Source organism: Lactuca sativa, chromosome 4, assembly GCF_002870075.4.
Source record: "Lactuca sativa cultivar Salinas chromosome 4, Lsat_Salinas_v11, whole genome shotgun sequence".
Taxonomy (NCBI): domain Eukaryota; kingdom Viridiplantae; phylum Streptophyta; class Magnoliopsida; order Asterales; family Asteraceae; genus Lactuca; species Lactuca sativa.
The window spans coordinates 198,117,727-198,139,267 of record NC_056626.2 but is presented as its reverse complement, the minus strand read 5'-3'; the positions used below and the strand labels follow the sequence as shown (position 1 = coordinate 198,139,267).

General features: G+C 34.7%; 1 protein-coding gene across 1 annotated transcript; it reads right to left on the bottom strand.

Annotated features, from left to right (window-relative positions):
• Positions 1-500: 500 nt before the first annotated feature.
• Positions 501-21,013, bottom strand: LOC111888482 (uncharacterized). Its single transcript, XM_052771058.1, has 5 exons — positions 19,528-21,013; positions 19,385-19,410; positions 17,649-19,140; positions 17,214-17,410; positions 501-563 (listed from the first exon to the last, which is right to left on the bottom strand). The coding sequence occupies exons 1-5, from the start codon at positions 21,011-21,013 to the stop codon at positions 501-503; spliced, it is 3,264 nt and encodes a 1,087-aa protein (XP_052627018.1).
• Between the last annotated feature and the right edge of the window lie 528 nt (positions 21,014-21,541).

Genomic DNA, 21,541 nt, shown 5'->3' with positions numbered 1-21,541 from the left:
ATGTTTGGATACCTTTGGGGAACACGCGGTTCATTGTAGAGAGCTCCATGGTTTCAAGCATAAACATGATGTGGTTCGGGATGTTCTTTTTGATGCTTGTCGGCGTGCTGGTATTTTTGTGAAGAAAGAAGCGCCAGTGAACTTTTTGACGGACCCGCAGGATGCAAGGTCCACACTTAGACCGGCTGACATTTTGGTCTTTGGATGGATAGGAGGGAAGCATGCGAGCGTGGATCTTACTGGGGTCTCTCCTCTCGTTGGTTTGTGGAGCGGGGGTTTCACAGTTGGGCATGCCGCATTGAAAGCCGATGCATGCAAAGTGGTAAAGCACGAGAATGAATGTATAGCAAATCAACATGCGTTTGTTCCTTTTGCATTCGATACATTTGGTTTTCTCGCACCAGAGGCAGTGGAGCTCCTCAATAGAGTCCAAAGGGTCATGCATTCTAATGTCATATCTCCTAGATCCACAAATGTAGTTTTCAAAAGAATTGGTTTTGCTATCCACAAAGGGCTAGCGACGCAACTTGTTTCCCGTTTGCCTTCAATCGATATGCATTGAACTACAATGTATTATCAATCTAAAAAATAACGTAAAAATATCAGGTAATACATTACTCAAACATAAGCCCATATTTGTGTGTTTAATTGGCTGGTGTAAAGATCTAAGAATAACTGATTTTTTTTTCGTCTAAACCCACAACAATTTGTGCATTATGATGCATTGTTCTAATTTTCAAAGATATCAATCAATGACTTGCATGGCTCTAGCAGGATAGTCATTTGGAATGATTGTGCAATGAAATGTTAAGCATGGTTAAGGGCACATAAAAATACAACTCAAGGAGTCTTTTGAAAAAATAGAGGGTTGTTGCATGATATGAATATTTTAAGCAAAATGCCCTTTTTGTTTCCTGATTTACTTGACTTAGTTCTTTCATTTGTAGAGTTATAGAGACTAATATGTTGTCTTTTCAACATGTATCTAGGATTGAGGTGGTCATTATGCCAATATTTGCTTCTATGAAGACGTTTTTTTTATGATCTGACTGAGCTTTAGGGGTGTTTGTCACACCCCGAAACCGAAGGCGGAAACATTCTGGGGCGGAGGACGTCATGAATATCACAACCAATGTACATAGTAAGCATAGTAACACAAAACGTTACATTACATAGATTCCTTTACATTGTCTGAAAACAAGAGTTACATGTGTTATACATATATATATATATATATATATATATATATATATATATATATATATATATATATATATATATATATATCATATGAAAAAAAGTAATGACGTGTCTTCTACGTACTCCGTCTTTGCCAAAAGGATCGCTGGGTACCTGTCTAATGTGGACCTGAGAATACAAGCAGTTTGAAAATCAGCATAAAGCTGGTGAGTTCATAAGTGTTTTGTTTTCTGAAAATGAACATGTTTCCTTTGATTTTCCAAAAAAGTATGTTATCCAAGAAAATCCCATATTTTCTTATAAGTATAGTTTAGTTATCTGTTTATTATACGATCTGATAATGTACAGTACAATTATACCAGGAAAAACCCTTATTTTCCTAAAAGTAAAGTTTAGTTAAATACCACAGTGTATAGTTTAATACATAAAACTATATATTGGAAACCACTGGGAATTTCCATCCAGTACAACAATAGATATTTTTAATACATAGAAATATTGATTAAAAACCATGGGAATACTATCCTGTACTAGATATAAAATAGTTTTTAATACACAAAACTATAGATTGAAAATCATGGGAATAACATCCCGTACTAGATATAGATTCAAACCCATGGGATTACCATCCCGTACTAGATATAGATTCAAAACCATGGGATTACCATCCCGTACTACATATAAGAACTCTAGATTGAAAGATAGATATAAAATCAAATCCGTGAATAAACTTATATTAATACGTATTGTGAGTCGGGTAACCATGCTGATGTGACAACGAGACCTCCTTGACGTTCGTCAGACGTCGGACGATATCTAGAATTTGTCACCCCAGGCGTGCCCGCCTAACTGTAGCTAGCAGTTTAGGTGTGGGATTGTCAGTCCCGAATAGATCTATTCACAAATTCCACGCTCTCCGTCCAGGAGACTCTGGTTACACTTCCGGGGAGGATTTGCTGATAACCCAAACGGTAATGACGAATCTCACAAGCTAGTATTAAATTATTCACGGTGTTTTCAGACGTTATCAAACATACTAATCGTTTTGAAACATAATACAGTGAAAACAGTTAAATACAATGGAATTATCTGGCAATATACTCTAAATTAAACAAAGATAAACTAAATCAGACATAGTTTATCTAAAAGCTTTACATAAATCTATGCTCGTTAAATAAGAACTAAAGATCCCAAATTATTCCCATAATAATTTGATTGATTTGATTGTTTCCTTTACTGAAATCCATGTAGTTATAATCGATAAAACATCCCTTATGCTCAGCATAATACATAAGGGGTAAAGATATCTAAAAGTTAGCCAGATATTTATAGAAATACATCAGTTTTAGGTTTTGAAAGCATTTATAGTTTGCTTGTATTCCCCCCCCCCCCTGAAAACATTGAAAAACACGGAAAAAGAGTAGGGGTATGAACTCACCAGTCGAGCAACGTGTCGTCTAGGATGCTAAGTGTCAGATCGGGGCTTTATAACGCACGAGGTTCCTATGTAATATGATATGATACACAATTGTATCTAATTAGACTTTAATTCACTAATTAGATGTGATTATCCACTCCAAGATGCGAAAACACTTCAAATCAAGTGTTTTGAGTGACCCGGGTGGCGTTTATGGACGAATAGGGCTTATATAATGAGTTTGCTCTTCAAGAGTAAACTCCTTAGGGAGTTTACGGCCCTAAGACCATGTCTACATGAGTTCACGACCGTGAACTCATGGTTGATGAGTTTTAAGGTGCTAAATGGTCAAATATCACATGGGAAATGTTGCTAAGATTTAATCTAAGGCATAGGAATGGATTTAACCACCAAAGAGACCATCAATGGGACTTTACGGCCGTGAACTAGGAGTTGACGGCCGTAAGCTCCTAAGTAACCTTTCTTTTAATGATTTGGTGGCCCTAGATTAATCATATGTGATTTGAACTTATTTTACAAGCTATATAATGGATTTAGGGCATCATTTGGCTAAGGTATAGGAGTTTACGGCCCAGGAACCTATCCTTGGGGGTTTACGGCCGCAAGCTCCTATAGGAGTGGTTTTAATCAAGTTTAAGGCCCCTAAATCGATTGTGGTTGTTTCTAGACTTTAATCCAAGGCTTAGGAGGTGTTTACATGGCATTTTAACACCTTAAAAGGAGTTTACTGCCCATGATAATGAGTTTACGGACCAAGCATGTTCTTGGGCAGTAAACTCATGTTTACTCCCCAAAAGTTGAGTTCAAGGTGTTCTAAGTCAAATCCATTAAGTCCTTCGGTCGATTCCAAGCTCCAAGAGTGATTTGTGAAGGTTTTTAGGCTCTAAAACCCAACTTATATGTGTTCACAGCCCAAGAGCATTCCAAGGCCGTAAACACATGTTTATGGTCCTAAATCATAGATTAATCACAGATTTGGAAGCTAGAAAGGTTGTACAACAAGTTAGGAAGGTTACCTTGATGAAATGGAGCTTGAATTTGAGGATTTTGGCCAAGAAATGAGTTTGTAGAGAGAGAGAGAGAGAGAGAGAGAGAGAGAGTAGTGAGAGAGGGTGAAAAAGCTTCAAATGAAGCCTTTTGCACTTTAAATATGTTTCAAGTTCGGGACACGGTGGAATTCTACCCGATACTGACGTTATACGATGCTTTTGGTCGCACCTGATAAAGTTGTCGTAACCCGATATGGTCGAAACTAAAATTTTTCTAATTGTTAATTTGGAATATTTTCTTACGTTATTAACGTGTTTTAGCACCCATTAAGTCATAATAAACGATTCAAATTTAATGACTTAATTAAATAACGTAAATGGAAATAATTCGAAAACGACGAATTTATTAACGGAACGGGTTACAATGATGGAAAGAACTTCGAATTGTCACATTATCCCCCCGTTAGAGGGTATTTCGTCTTGAAATTCAAACTTTAGATACGAATCAAAGATTTGGAAAGAGATACGGATACTTCTGTTTCATCGGATCTTCATGCTCCCAAGTGAACTCGGGTCTCCGTTTGACATTCCAGCGGACCCTCACTATCGGGATGCGGCTTTGGTTCGTACGTTTGATCTCTCGATCCATGATCTCAATTTGTTCTTCCATGGGGATTCAGACTTCCGTTGATTTCGGAATTACTAGGGTTTCGTTGGGCAGGCACTTCTAAAGATTCGAGACGAGGAAGACAGGATGGATACTACTAAGTCCTTGAGATAGTCAAAGTTTGTAGTTCACGGTTCCGATTCTGGCGGGGATTTCGAAAAGTCCGTTGTATCACGGGTGAAGTTTTCCGCGCTTCCCAAAGCATATCATTCCTTTCTGGGATAAGGCCTTCAACAGGTCATAAGCTCCAACAAGAGGGTACATCTTCATGTGGCAAGATAGTTAAGGGTTTGATGATTTTGAAAGAAATTTTTGGGTGGGTCTGCGATAATAGCCGGCGGGACCCAAGAATTGACGGGTTTCTATGGGTATCTTCGGTGCCGACTAAGTCTCTATCGCTTTGATTTTCGGCAAGGTCCGCGGGTATGGCTGCTTTGCTAACTACATGACCAGGGAAAATGGTTTGACTGAAGGGCACCACTACTAACTCGTAGTGACCATATCGAGTCCTGACCGCTGTCTTGGACACATCATCCTCACGGGGGTTTGGCTATGAGGTAGTTCCAGGGATTAGGTCGATACAAGACTTGACTAGACGTTCGGAAGGAATTCTCGGGATATCATCGGGAAGGACATCAGGGAAAGAGTTGCAAACTTCCCGTTTCCTAATGATCACATGGACGAGGAATGCATGGCACTACTTTCGTGGAAAATTTTTAAGTATTGATGCACAAAGTGATGCGAAGGTTGGATTTAGGTTTGTTGCTGAAGATCATGAGAATTGGTCCAGAGAAAAGATTTAGACGAACGACCTTTTCGAAACCAAGAATAACTGCATGAATGAGACCCGGTTATTACACGCCAATGATATCATCAAAGCATTTCATGAAAAGTTTTCCATTTGATTGAATGGAAAAGAATAATTGTCCGGATTAAGGATACAACCTATGGGTATGACGTTAGCGTTCTCTTTCTCACTGGTTAGCCATCTTGACGGTACACGTTTCGGTTGCTAACGAAGGATTAAGTTTAGAAAGGTGTTTGATTGGATAGTTAGCAAATTTCTTTCAACACTATAATCGAAAAGGATCATAGGCATAAAATTCATCGAGGAGGAATATACCTGTGGCAACGGTGGGGTCGGTGGCTGCCTCATTTTGTCCTATAGCTAGGACTCTCCCGGTGTTGCCAGATGTTGCTGCCTTAGGGCAGTTTCGCTTGAAGTTCCCAACTTCACCACAATTATAGCAGGCCTGACCGACACCCGCTCCGGAAGATTGATTAGTTAATTGGGTTGGTTTTCTGCAGCTTCGAGCAAGGTGGCCCTTCTTGCCACAGTTGTTGCAGAGACGTTCACGACATGGCCCGGGAGTACGGTGATGGTAGCTGCACTTGTTGCACCAAGAAAAGGTATCGGTATATCCGCTGGTAGGAGTCTGAGCAGTGGATCCAACAGCAGAAACAGCAGCAGGGGCAGTAGCAGTGTGGACTGCTACCATTTGCTATTTCTTAGAGGATCCTTGTGTACTTTGGGCCTTCCGCTTGTTCCAGAATTCCTTTTTACTTCCACCACTACTCTTAACCAGCTCAGGAGTGGTGGTCTCCTCATCAGGGTTATCTTCGTGATCGATCAGGGTTTGCGCCAGACATTTGGCACTGTCATAGGTGTCTGGCTTTGCAGCCAAGACATTTCCTTTGGTTGGCTGGGTCAACCCCCAGATGAACCTCTCAATCTTTTTACTCTTTTGGGTAACCATTCCTAGACAGAGTAGCGCCAAGTCATCGAATCTAGAGGTATAGGCGACGATATCGGAACCCTTCATTTTTAGATTTCATAGTTCATGTTCCAATTTCTGCGTCTCGCCCCGTGGGCAGTACTCAGCAAGAAGAAGATCCTTCATGGCCTCCCAACCCATAACGTTAGCTACATGTAGAGTTAAGGATTTGACTCGGCCGTTCCACCAAGTCAAGGCTTTATCAGTGAACATACAAGCGGCAAACTTCACCTTATCAGACTCCGAACAAGCATAGATTTCAAAGATTGATTCGATTTTCTCGAACCATCGGGAGAGGGAAATGACACCTCCAGTTCCATCAAAGGATGTGGGTTTCGCGTTCATAAAATCTTTATAGGAACACTCTTTCTAGTGTCCTTGGCTATTATCTTGGTTTTGGGGCTGGGGACCACCTCCTGAACCACCGGGGTTCATTTGCAACATGGTGGCTGCTACTGCGGCAGTAACAGCTGCCTGGAACATTATAGGATCAAATTGAGGAGGAGGTGGTGGCGGAGGAGGATTGTTGTTCTTTGAGCTGGGTCTCTTTCTTGGAGGCATCTTGATCTATAAAGATCAGGAAAGAGAGGATGGTAAGTCCTCTGAATTGAATCAAAAAATATGACGGATGTGAAAATCTTTTAAGTGATAAAGTAGGAAGGAAATATTCAAAGCAGATAAACTATCGCTAGAAGGAATGATTGAGGAGCAGCGCTTGAATGAGAATTCTCCATAACGAAGCTGGATCTAGAAATACTCCCATAGTATTTCATGATTCGTTGTGACGACGGTTCGTTGTTTTTGGGTATTGGGTAAGTTTTAGGCATGCTGCACCTCATAATCACTCCCAAGCACATGTTGGTCGTGTCCCGAATGAATATAGTTGGCCAGGCTATATTGATCCTAGACACGACTACATAACTGCCCAGGTTTAACTGCAGCGCAGAACACCCATTTACTTATGTTTGGTTCTACTTGTAGCTACGGATTTCGACGGTTAGGTATACTTGTGTACTTTTGAAAGTACTTATATTTCAAGGTATAATTTTAGTTCAGGGCACTTAGGCCCCTTAGTGTTTATAGTCTTATACCATGTAAGGTTTGGTATACTAGTTCACTATAAACAAGGGCTCTGATACCAATCTGTCACACCCCGAAACCGAAGGCGGAAACATTCTGGGGTGCAGGACGTCATGAATATCACAACCAATGTACATAGTAAGCATAGTAAACAAAAAACTTTACATTACATAGATTCCTTTACATTGTCTGAAAACAAGAGTTACATGTGTTATATATATATATATATATATATATATATATATATATATATATATATATATATATATATATATATATATATATATATATATATATATATATATGAACAAAAGTAATGACGTGTCTTCTACGTACTCCGTCTTCGCCAAAAGGATCGTTGGGTACCTGTCTAATGTGGACCTGAGAATACAAGCAATTTGAAAATCAGCATAAAGCTGGTGAGTTCATAAGTGTTTTGTTTTCTGAAAATGAACATGTTTCCTTTGATTTTCCGAAAAAGTATGTTATCCAAGAAAATCCCATATTTTCTTATAAGTATAGTTTAGTTATTTGTTTATTATACGATCCGATTATGTATAGTTCAATTATCCCAGGAAAAACCCTTATTTTCCTAAAAGTAAAGTTTAGTTAAATACCATAGTGTATAGTTTAATACATAAAACTATATATTGAAAACCTCTGTGAATTTCCATCCAGTACAACAGTAGATATTTTAAATACATAGAAATATTGATTGAAAACCATAAGAATACTATCCTGTACTAGATATAAAATAGTTTTTAATACACAAAACTATAGATTGAAAGTCATGGGAATACTATCCCGTACTAGATATAGATTGAAAACCATGGGAATACCATCCCGTACTAGATGTAGATTCAAAACCATGGGATTACCATCCTGTACTAGATATAGATTCAAAACCATGGGATTACCATCCCGTACTAGATTTAAGAACGATAGATTGAAAGATAGATATAAAATCAAATCCGTGAATAAATTTATATTAATACGTATTGTGAGTCGGGTAACCATGCTGATGCGACACCGAGACCTCCTTGACGTTCGTCAGACGTCGGACGATATCCAGAATTTGTCACCCCAGGCGTGCCTGCATAACTGTAGCCAGCAGTTTAGGTGTGGGATTGTCAGTCCCGAATAGATCTATTCACAAATTCCACGCTCTCCCTCCAGGAGACTCTGGTTACACTTCCGGGGAGGATTTACTGATAACCCAAAGGGTAATGACGAATCTCACATGCTAGTATTAAATTATTCATGGTATTTTCAGACATTATCAAACATACTAATCGTTTTGAAACATAATACAGTGAAAACAGTTAAATACAATGGAATTATCTGGCAATATACTCTAAATTAAACAAAGATAAACTAAATCAGACATAGTTTATCTAAAAGCTTTACATAAATTTATGCTCGTTAAATAAGAACTAAAGATCCCAAATTATTCCCATAATAATTTGATTGATTTGATTGTTTCCTTTACTGAAATCCATGTAGTTATAATCGATAAAACATCCCTTATGCTCAACATAATACATAAGGGGTAAAGATATCTAACAGTTAGCTAGATACTTATAAAAATACATCAGTTTTAGGTTTTGAAAAAATTTATAGTTTGCTTTGTATTCCCCCCTGAAAACATTGAAAAACACGGAAAAAGAGTAGGGGTATGAACTCACCAGTCGAGGAACGTGTCGTCTAGGATGCTAAGTGTCAGATCGGGGCTTGATAACTCGCGAGGTTCCTATGTAATATGATATGATACACAATTGTATCTAATTAGACTTTAATTCACTAATTAGATGTGATTATACACTCCAAGACGCGAAAACACTTCAAATCAAGTATTGGAGTGACCCGGGTGGCGTTTATGGACGAATAGGGCTTATATAATGAGTTTGCTCTTCAAGAGTAAACTCCTTAAGGAGTTTACGGCCCTAAGACCATGTCTACATGAGTTCACGGCCGTGAACTTATGGTTGATTGGTTTTAAGGTGCTAAATGGTCAAATATCACATGGGAAATGTTGCTAAGATTTAATCGAAGGCATAGGAATGGATTTAACCACCAAAGAGACCATCAATGTGAGTTTACAGACGTGAACTAGGAGTTTACGGCCGTGAACTAGGAGTTTACGGCCGTAAGCTCCTAAGTACCCTTTCTTTTAATGATTTGGTGGCCCTAGATTAATCATATGTGATTTGAACTTATTTTACAAGCTATAAAATGGATTTAGGGCATCATTTGGCTAAGGTATAGGAGTTTATGGCCCATGAACCTATCCTTGGGGGGTTTACGGCCGTAAGATCCTATAGGAGTGGTTTTAATCAAGTTTAAGGCCCCTAAATCGATTGTGGTTGTTTCTAGACTTTAATCCAAGGCTTAGGAGGTGTTTAAATGGCATTTTAACACCTTAAAAGGAGTTTACGGCCCATGATAATGAGTTTACGGCCCAAGCATGTTCTTGGGCAGTAAAATCATGTTTACTCCCCAAAAGTTGAGTTCAAGGTGTTCTAAGTCAAATCCATTAAGTCCTTAAGTCGATTCCAAGCTCCAAGAGGGATTTGTGAGGGTTTTTAGGCTCTAAAACCCAACTTATATGTGTTCACGGCCCAAGAGCATTCCAGGGCCATAAACACATGTTTATGGTCCTAAATCATAGATTAATCACGGATTTGGAAGCTAGAATGGTTATACAACAAGTTAGGAAGGTTACCTTGATGAAATGGAGCTTGAATTTAAGGACTTTGGTCAAGAAATGAGTTTGTAGAGAGAGAGAGAGAGAGAGAGAGAGAGAGAGTAGTGAGAGAGGGTGAAAAAGCTTCAAATGAAGCCTTTTGCACTTTAAATATGTTTCAAGTTCGGGACACGGTGGAATTCTACCCGATACTGACGTTATACGATGCTTTTGGTCGCACCCGATAAAGTTGTCGTAACCCGATATGGTCAAAACTAAAATTTTTCTAATTGTTAATTTGGAATATTTTCTTACGTTATTAACGTGTTTGAGCACCCATTAAGTCATAATAAACGATTCAAATTTAATGACTTAATTAATTAACGTAAATGGAAATAATTCGAAAACGACGAATTTATTAACTGAACGGGTTACAATGACGGAAAGAACTTCGGATTATCACAGTGTTAGTCATGGGATGGTGAATTTTAATGTGAGTTACCTTTTATGTCTCAGTTTAGTATTATTTTAGAGTAGACATTAGATAGTTCTAAATGAATTCACAACATTTTATTTTTAGAAATCCACCTTTATAGAATCCTTCGTTCGTATTTTCATCTATCTATTAATGTACTTTGTTTATTCCTAAATAAAGATATCCAGTTAGGGGTTTTTATCATTTTTCTTATTGTCTTGAACTATAACTTCAGGATACTGTGTTTGAGTTGTTTAGAATGGGGATATTTTTGTAATTTTGACTGTTGTATTTTGATGTAATGCATGATAATTAAAAAATAATATGTAGTATATAAAATATTCACTAAAGCGTGACTTTGGTGGAGAAGACGAGACTTTGCTAGATTTTTTATGCGGGTTTGTTAGGTGGTTGGAAGTGACACCATCAACTTCATCGTGTACCTTTGGCTGGATATTTTACTTGGTTGATGTGCCATTTTCTATTGTTTGTGGCATAGCTTTAGATTTTAGATACATGCACTGAACAGAAATCACAAATGTTATTTTGATTTTCATCTTATGTATAGTCATGATCCTAGATGTGAATGCATACCATGAACAAGTGTAATCAACTTAGGAAACACTATCTTTCAATGTGTTCTTTTGTCATGTAGGCCTAATATAACCTTGATCTAACTAAGCATAGATGAACAATTAATTATTTCCATGTAGTTGTTAGATTAAAAAAGGTTATGTGTTGAGAATATGGATGTAATTTGTTCATTTAAGGTGCTAAGATGCTCGACGCCAAGAGATGTTCACACAATTAATAAATAATTAATAATATCAATTAACAAGGCTACCAATAACGATAAATAGCATTAAAATGAAATTACATAATAACAACTAATAATTTAAATAAATAAAAAATCTTGATAATTTAAATAATCAATACAAAAAATCAATTCTTTGTCGACTAAACCCGTAGGAAAGGTTAAAATTGCAATGAATATGAAACATTTTTTGGAAGTTAAGTTAAGTAAACTCATCTAGATATATGGTCAGGACATGACTCTTTGTCGACTAAACTATTTAACAATTTAATTTATTATTATTAACATTCAGTAAAATGAAGTTTAGTATAAAATCAATTTCAAAAACATTTGTTTTTTGAACTACAAATATTGCTAAACTACTTCTAAATCCACATATGTTTCTAGCGAAACTTAAACCCTTGACTTCAAAGGGAGAGGCCAGCACCTAAAATATTTCATTGTTATTACACTTAAATCATGTAGATTTTTCTAATGAAATTTTCTAATATAAACACGAAAATAAAATATTAAAATAAAAAAATATGTCGATTTTTGCTATCCGCCGATAGAAAACTATTATTCTTTTGTCAAAACCACTCGTCATCCATTTCTTTACGCGATATTCACTAAACCTAAATCTGAGTCTAAACCGAAAATCATAGATAGAATGCCATAAACCATAAACGAAATTATTATAAAAGAATTTAAATTATCGGTCATATGCTGAAGGAAACTAACTAATCACGAGAAACCATTCTTCGAAAATAAGTTATTAATCGCCTCCAACTACTCATGTCAGCATCAATTGAAAGAAAATGGTATTCGAAAGGAAATGGTATATCGCTTGTCCAAAGATACTAATTGTCCTTGTATTGTGAGGGTTACAACTATTTGTTGTCGCAAAACCAACCGATGACAATATGTATATCTCATATGTAATTTCTTGAAATATAACATGTTTATGAATAGAACTAATTGCTAAAAAATTATTTGCCGCCACCAAATGGATTGTGTGACGATGCCCAAATGATATGTAAAAATTTTCAGCGCAATATCATTGATGCCGAAATAGATGTTGGTCAATATGCTAAAAAAAGGGTATACAGAACTAAAGCCTAATGAACAACTGCACCCTATGGTTTGGGGTAATTTTTGCATTTGGTCCCTAACTTATTTTTTTAACTCGAAGATCCCTACTATTTGTTTTTGTTATGCGTTTGGTCCTACAGTTTGTTTTTGTTACACACTTGGTCTCAGTCTTATCTAAAAAGACTATTATTTAAATAGGAAAAAATGGTGGGGTAGGTAAGGTAAGGTGAGAGGAGTGGGGTTGGGGTGTGCTTATTTAAATAAATTAAAAAATCAAGGGCAAAATAGTATTTTTAGGTAAGACAAGGACCAAGCACGTAAAAAAACAAACAGTAGGGACCTTTTATGTTAAAAAAATAAGTTAGGGACCAAACGTATAAATTATTCTAAACCATAGGGATCATTCATGTAATTTACTCAAGAAAGAAAATGGTTATGTTGAACTGAACAACCAGAACTACACTGTTTAAGGACTTAATGTTTAAAGGGAAACTTGTAGGAAATAACAATCTACTTTACCCTTCAAACTTATAATAGCAAATGACTTTATTGAGTGAATATATTCTTTTGAATAAAATGACATCAAACATGATATAATTTATAATTGTAATCTTTCATATTTTAGAAACTATTTATTTTATTTTATTTTAGAAAGTAACATGATTTAGTAAGATATCTTAATTCTTAAGTTTTAATTTTTCGTACTTTCGTACATTATAAAAGTACTCTTTCGTGTGTGGACATTTTATTGGAAACAAATTATAGTCATATGTATTAAAATTGATATCAAAATATAATAAGTTTATTATGGATGTAATCAGTTAGGTAGAATGTTATATTTAATCTTGATGAAAACCACAAAAAAAAATAATTAACATATCATATGATTTAAAATTATACATTTGGAAATAGTAATTAACTTCAACAACACATCCAACTTGAAGTGAGCAATTGGACCGTACCATAACCGGTGCTCGGTGCCAGAACCGTTTTGGGAAGTATGCAAGGAATGTGGATACGATCAACTATGCTATATCGATGGCTATTTTTCCAATTCTTGGATCGCTACAACATTCATTGTGTAATGGCATCTGATTGATATGTCAACAATTTCAGCACAACGTCATTGATTCTTAAATAGTTGTTCGTCAACATACTGGAAATATGATATTTTTGCCAAGGATTCATCTATTTCCGTCTAACAATGACATGTTCCCATTCAAGCTGAAGGTAAAACAATTTCCAATTCGATTATGTTTCGCTATTACAATCAGTAAAGTTCGGGGACAAACAATTCCAAATGTAGGTATTTATCTTCTAGAATCAGTTTTCTCGCATGACCAACTTTATATGCCATTATTCAAATTGATATCAAGTGCCAACACAAAAGTATTAATAAAGCTAACGAACAATTCAACAACAGTAAAGTCTATACATCAAATGTGGTGTGTAAGAAGTGTTGCACGATTAATAATGCACAATAAATCATGTGTTCATGTAGATTTGTAAAGAATCACAACTTTTCATTTTTAATTCTTATTGATTTCGTTTCTGTTAGCATAATTCTTATTGATATTTGTTTAGATGTAATAAACTATTTTGCGCAAAATAACTAATTGCCTTTACAAACTAATTTCCCTAAAAGAATTTTTCGCACCCGTCATTTGGCGCGGGTAAACGGCTAGTGTGTGTGTGTGTATATATATATATATATATACCTAATAAGAATTTAGTGTCAAATGTTGAATATTAAGAGATACACCCCTTAAAGCAGTATTTACATCAACTTTATGCATTCCTGGAAAATAGTATCTTATCCACAAGACCTCTGAAAAAGTCAAAATTAAACTTGTATTTCCTCAATTTCATCCGATTGAATCGGTCAAAATTAATTTAATCGGTAAAGATCCACATCCGCCCTATATTGCTATATCTTTGTTGGCCGTTTATATAACCCTCCCCTACTTCCATTCTTCTCTATTCCACTCCTATCTCACCTCTACCTCTGTTAATCTTCTTCATCGTTTGTTCTACAACCTACATGTTGCTTAATATAACAATGGTCACATCTACTCTAAGAAGCCCCACTCTTTAAAAGCCTTAATCTCACCGGTTACATCCACCGCCTCCACACCACTGACATCGCTGCTTCATTTTTCCAACACAAACCTGCTCCTCCATTCTCCTCCTCTCTTATTGTCCTTTTTTCTCTCACGAAGAACTTGGTTGCCTGACCGTTACCCTTTACTTGACGATCAACTGATACGGATTCACCAAGGTTCCTCCTTAATCTTCGTATTTGGGATCACTTTTCTATTAGAAATCCTACTAAAAACCCTAGCACCACCATGCTGACTGTTACTGGTACCAATATCCACCGTTTTCACCGTCACTGGAAAACCACATAACCATCTATGTTCCTCTTCTGATTACAGAAATAAGAGAAACAAACTTCTTTAACATTTAAACATAAGGTGTTTGATGTAACTAGTTAAAGAGTTGTTTTTCTTTTTATATTTTTTTGTTTTTAACATGGATAATAACGGCTTTGGAAAGAGGTAAGATTTTGCACCTGAATTTGAAGACCAAGAGTTAACCAATAAGTCTATTTCCATGATTTTTGTTTTCTTTTGATTTCTCATAAATATGATGTGTGTGTTATGTCGGGAGAGTGTGTGTGACTATGTTTGGCTCTATGGGTGTATCTTATTATCTGAGTGCAATTATCTTATTTGGATATTAACTTACACACTAGGTTCCAACATGAGTGCTAAACTTTGGTGTTTTTGGCATTGATTTCCGAAGAGATCTTTTCCTGGTTATATTGTATGTTGGTCATGTTTTGTGGTTCAACAACATTTGACAGGTATATATGTTAGTATATCCCATCATAAAATGTGCAATGTTTAAGCTTTCTTTTTATTTAGATTTGTGTAGGTTATAAGTGACCATCTAAATTCATTAATTTATGTATTTTTTTTGACAATTTTAGTTAGTCTTATGTATGTTCAGTTGTTTTTTTGTCCGTAAAGAAGGTGAGGAAGGCAACAAGAACAGAGTTCATGTCTTCCTGATATCTTTTGCTACATATGATGTTTCTCAGATAACTCTCTATTCTAATAAAAGAATAGTTTTAATCTTCTTTTGACATGTGTCATCCTATTAGTTCTCTTAATTAATGCATATTTTATTCTTTTTTTGACATGTGTCACCCTATTAGGCCTCCTAATTAATGCATGCCACTTGTTAATCTATTCATTCTCCATTTCAAATTTCAAATTTCAAATTTTAAATTTACCACTCTAATTAAATTAAATTAATAATATTAGAATAAAATTAAAATAAAATTAATAAAATTATAAGATGATATAATTTCACATATTTATTTAAATTAACGATTATAATTTTATACAACTAAAAATATATCTCTTAATTAATAATATATTTAAAATAATTTATTAATAATTTTGAGTTCTCATAATAAAGGTTTAATTAATTTTATAACTGTGATTCCCACGAGTTATAGACTAGTATAGGAATACATATGTATGAAAATTGATGTGATAATTTATATTATATATGTATTTATTTGTTTCTTTAGGGAACTATTCCATTCTTCAGGTGATGGTCTATTTTTTTGGTAACGTTGCATTATGGTGAAAGGTAACTTTAACAAATGGCACAACCAAGGAAAGTTGGACAAAACTGAGAAAGTTTTGGACTATAATGCTTTAAAAGGTATACTTTTTCAAATTACAATAAACATGTTCTTTGATAATGGCTTTGCAGGTTGCAGCCAAGCATGTTCTTATGTTGCTGGTTATTTCTACAGAAAAAAAAAGTGAGACTCTGTTATATTTTTGTCTATTGACAATGTTTTTGTTAAAAAACTACAAACTCATTTTTCCCAACATCTTCATTTCTTATATCATTATAGGATAAAGAAACAGAAGGTTTTCAAGAACTTACATAAAAAACCTCACTACATAAAACCTATTCTACTCTCACAATAAACACTCAAACCCTAATCTAAAAGATTATCAAATATGAACAATCGAGACATAAAAAACCAGAATATGAACAATGATCAGAAAAAATACAACATATCTAGTTCTCGATCTATGTAATCTGTAAGAAACCCTTACAAACAGAGCTTACAGAAGAAGCTTGCATCAGAGAGAAGAATAAGATGAAAAAATATCTTGACTAATTGATCTCTTCCCACTCTCTCTCTTCTTTTATATCTCACCTGCATAAAACGGATCTAATAACCCGACCCAGTTTTAGGTCCGCGCCTTTTTCCTTTTTCACACCTGCAATCACTTATACAATATGTATATATATACGTATAAAAATAAATATAAGATTGTACTTTAACTCATAATATTTTCAACATCCCCCCTCAATCGAAATATTTATTTTTCACTTTTAAAAACATCAACAACACCCATTTTCTTAATTAGAAAATCATGCTGTTTTATAGTTAAAGATTTTGTTAAAATGTCTGCAGTTTGTTCAGAAGAACAAATTTTAACCATTTTTATCACTCCATTAGAAATTTTTTCACTAATAAAATGCAAATCAATTTCAAAATGTTTTGTTCTCTCATGAAACACAAGGTTTAAAGCCAATTTGATAGTTGACTCGTTATCACAAAAAACTGAAACAGGAGTTAAATCTTTAATTTCTAATTCAAACATAATTTTTAAAATCCAAATTATTTCACAAGTAATAGACCCTAAAGCTCTATATTCAGCTTCAGTAGAGGATCTAGAAATAGTAGACTGTTTCTTACTTTTCCAGGAAATTAGACAGTTATTAAAATAAATCAAATATCCAGACACTGATTTCCTTGTAATCAAACACTTAGCCCAGTCAGCATCTACATACCCTTTAAGCTCAAACTTATCAGATTTGGTTATAACTACTCCTCTTCCAGGACTGTTTTTTAGATATCTTAAAAGTCTAAAAATAAGTTTAAGATGAGACCTTTTTGGTCTATGCATGAATTGACTAAGTACCTGGACAGCATATGAAATATCTGGCCTAGTAATTGTCAAATATATCAATTTACCAATAAGTTTCTGAAACTCAGTTTTATTACTTAACAGTGGATTTTCATTTTCTTTTTCATTTTCATCAGCTTTTATCAAAAAATTTGCTTCCAATGGAGTATTTACAGGTTTACACCCAAGCATACCATACTCATGTAACAATTCTAAACAATATTTTCTTTGATTTAAACACAAATCATCATTAAATTTTATTACCTCAATTCCCAAAAAAATATTTTAAAATTCCAAGATCTTTAATTAAGAATTGAGTTTTCATAAATTCCTTAACTTTCTGTAATTCATGCTCACAACTTCCAGTCAAAATAATATCATCTACATATACAAGCAAAACAGTTAATGACCCTTCAAATTTCCTTACAAATAATGAATAATCACTTATACTTTGCTTAAAACCAAACATAAACAGGGAAGAACAGAGTTTTTCATTCCACTTCCTAGGAGCTTGTTTTAGACCATACAAAGATTTTGTAAGTTTACAAACTCTAGAATCACCAACAGAAAAATATCCAGGAGGAAGAGACATATAAACATCTTCAGTTAAGTCACCATATAGGAATGCATTATTAATATCTAACTGATACAAAGGCCAAGAATTTTGTATAGATAGTGAAACAATTATTCTAACAGTTACAATTTTTGCAACAGGAGAGAAAGTTTCTTCAAAATCAATTCCTTCCCTTTGATTATATCCTTTAGCTACTAAACGAGCCTTATATCTTTCTACTTCACCATTAGACTTGTATTTAATTTTAAATACCCACTTACAGCCTATTGGTTTTCTGTTCTTAGGTAAACATGTAATTTCCCAGGTATTATTTCTATGGAGAGCTTCCATCTCTTCATTCATAGCTTTAACCCAATTCGGATCAGTTAAAGCTTCCTTATAATCTTTAGGCTCAACAGTTTTATTTAAATTTGAAATAAAACATTTAGTATTATTGTCTAAAGAAGAATAATTAACAGTCCTTTCTATTCCATATTTATACTTGCCTTCAACAACATAATCTGAAAACTTAACAGGCATATGAGTCTCACGTCTAGACCTAGAAGACCCTAAAGACTGTTCAACAGAAGGGATTAAAGATAACTGACTACTTTCCTCAGAAATGTTAGAAGAAGAAGGAACAAAATCATCAGAAGGAGGCACAACTGCCTCGCCACTACGATTAATATCATTATCAGAAATGATATCATCCAGGTGAATGGCTGCATCAGTACCATCCAGTTGTGATTCTACTCTCAGCTCATCAAGATTAATAGAATCATTTAAGTATTCATTAGTATCAAACTCATCATAGGAAAATGGATCATTAGGGCCAAAATCAGAAAATTTTTTGTCAACATTAGTTGACTTCAATTTAAATGGAAAAACAGATTCATAAAATTTCACATCCCTGGACATAAAAGAAGTATTAGTATCAAGACTAAGAAGTTTATAAGCTTTTTTATCAGAAGAATAACCTAATAAAATACATTTTTCAGCACGTTCAGAAAACTTATCAGAAACATTTTGTTTAACAGCAAAACAAAGACAACCAAAAACTCTCAAATAATCAAACACAGGTGTTTTTTTATAAACAAATTCATAAGGAGATAATCCATTTAAAACTGATGTAGGCATTCTATTTATTAAAAAAACTGCAGTTAACACAGCATCTCCCCAATATTTTACAGGAACAGCTGACTGAAACAAAAGTGACCTTGCAACATTAAGAATGTGTTTGTGCTTCCTTTCCACAACTCCATTTTGTTGTGGAGTGTAAGAACAGGAAGTCTGATGAATAATACCTTTTTCAACACAAAAGTATTTCATTTGATTATTCACAAACTCAGTACCATTATCAGACCTCACAACCTTAATACTAACATTAAACTGATTTAGTAAAATATTCACAAAAGTCTTAAAACAATCAAAAACTTCACTTTTAGATTTTAAAAGAAAAACCCAAGTAGCCCTTGAGAAATCATCCACAATAGTCAGAAAAAAACTTGAACCCTTCTACAGATGATAGTCTATAGGGACCCCAAATATCTAAGTGAATTAGTTCACCCAACTGAGTTGAACTATGTTGACTAGGAGAGAAAGACTCCCTAGTCTATTTAGCCCTATGACAGACTTCACAAGGAGGAAGAGAATCATTTCCTAGATTCAATTTATCTTTCAAAATATTTAAAGCCTGATTAGCTGGATGACCTAATCTACTATGCCAAGTTAGCTTCGAAACACAACACTTAGAATTAGTTAGATTTACTGAATTACCTGAGGGAACATGATCTAGATAATATAACCCCCCAGATTCTCTACCATTCTCCACCATCTTCTTTGATAGTGAATCCTGAATTTTAAAATTATGTTCAGAGAAAACAACTTCACATCCATTATCCTTACATAATTTATGTACAGACAAAAGGTTAACACTAAAATCTGGCACAGCAAAAACATCAAATAAAGTAAGATTAGAAGACAGTTGAACATTCCCAATCTTATTTATTTTTGCAGAAGAACCATTTGGATGTTTTACAAGTAGATTTAGTTTAGACACATCCACAGTGTCTTGGAGTTGTGATTCTGAGGCTATCATATGTTGATTTGCTCCAGAATCAACAATCCAACTTTGAGATTTATTTTGAATAACACAAGAGTTAAAACAATACGTTGTTGTACCTGCCATATTTGCAGCAGCAGGTACATCCTCACTACCAGAATTCTCATTTATAAGACGAAGAAACTTTGAATATTGTTCACTAGTAAGATAATGACATTCACTACCAGACTCAGAAGCAACCACAGAGCTGCTGTTAGGACCAACAGAAGAAGAATTCACAGAAGCAGATTTGTTTTGATTATTATTTCCATTTCTTTGTTTAAAATCCTTAGGATATCCAATCAATTTAAAACACTTTTCTATTGTATGACCTTTAAGATTACAATGCTTACACTGTAATCCTTGATTTCTGAATCTATTCTGACCTTGACCTCTTTTAAAATCATTAACCTTAATATTAAAAACAGACACTTGAGGTTTTGAAGAACTAACAGAACTCAAGGACCCATTCTTTTGAAGAGACTCTTCTCTAGAGAGAATTGAGAAAGCAGTTTTAACAGTAGGTAATGGTTCCATTAAAAGAATGTGACTTTTAACTTGATTATATACATCATCAAGACCACTTAAAAATTGCATTAATTTCATCATTTTAGAATGATCATTTAGTTTATTTGCAGCCTCACAAACACATTCAGACAAACTAGTCAAGCCATTAAACTCTTTCCATAAAGAATCAAGTTTATTATAATAGTCTGAAAGAGAAGAACCACTTTGTTTTAAATTGTTTATTTGCTGATGAATATTAAAAATCACAGAACCATCAGCCTTATTATAGGTTTCAAACAACTCATCCCAAATATCTTTAGCATTATCAGAATAAACATGACTAGCATATATTGCTTCAGATATAGATCCTAACAACCAATTACACACAACAGCATTCACACGTTCCCATTTAGATTTTTTTGTTTCATCAGTTTTTTCAAGAACAATAGTTCCATCCACAAAACCTAATTTATTTCTAGCTTTAAGGCCTCTAGTCATTGCACTACGCCATAAACGAAAATTTTCATTACCAGTCAACTTGATAGTTATTATGGAAGTGACTGCATTATCAGATGGATGTATGTATAAGGGATCATCAAAGTCAACTGAAGAATCCTTAGGGACACCACTTCCCTCAGGTATATCTCCAGCCATAACAAATCACAAAAACAATACCAATTAAAACAGACAAGAACAAAATTGAACAGGTAAAGAAAAAAAAACAACACTTGTGTTGGCTTAAAGTCCAGATGGTCACCACAGTTTGTCGGGGCCCAAGACAACCAAAGCACAAGGTGAACAAAGGCAAAACATCAATCAACAATTTTCAGACAACAACTAACTGATGTACCAGATCTTGTACATCTATAACCAAACAAGAGAAAGGGAACAAGAAACCCTCACAGTGCTTTAAGGCAAGTTATTTGTTTATGAAAAAATCGACTCCCTGAATCTTTTACTCAACGGGTTTATCGGTGATGAAATCCGACCCCAAAGAGAAGATTAGAGGGATTAATCGATAACTGATACTTGTGACTTTCAGTTCCACTCAGATCTTAGCACCAGCAGGAAACTCAATCTGCAAGAACAACAAAAAATTCTCGCAGTACCAGGATCTAAAAGAATATAAAGAAAAAAACGAAACCCTAAGTCTAATACAGAGTAACTCAAAACGAGGTTAAT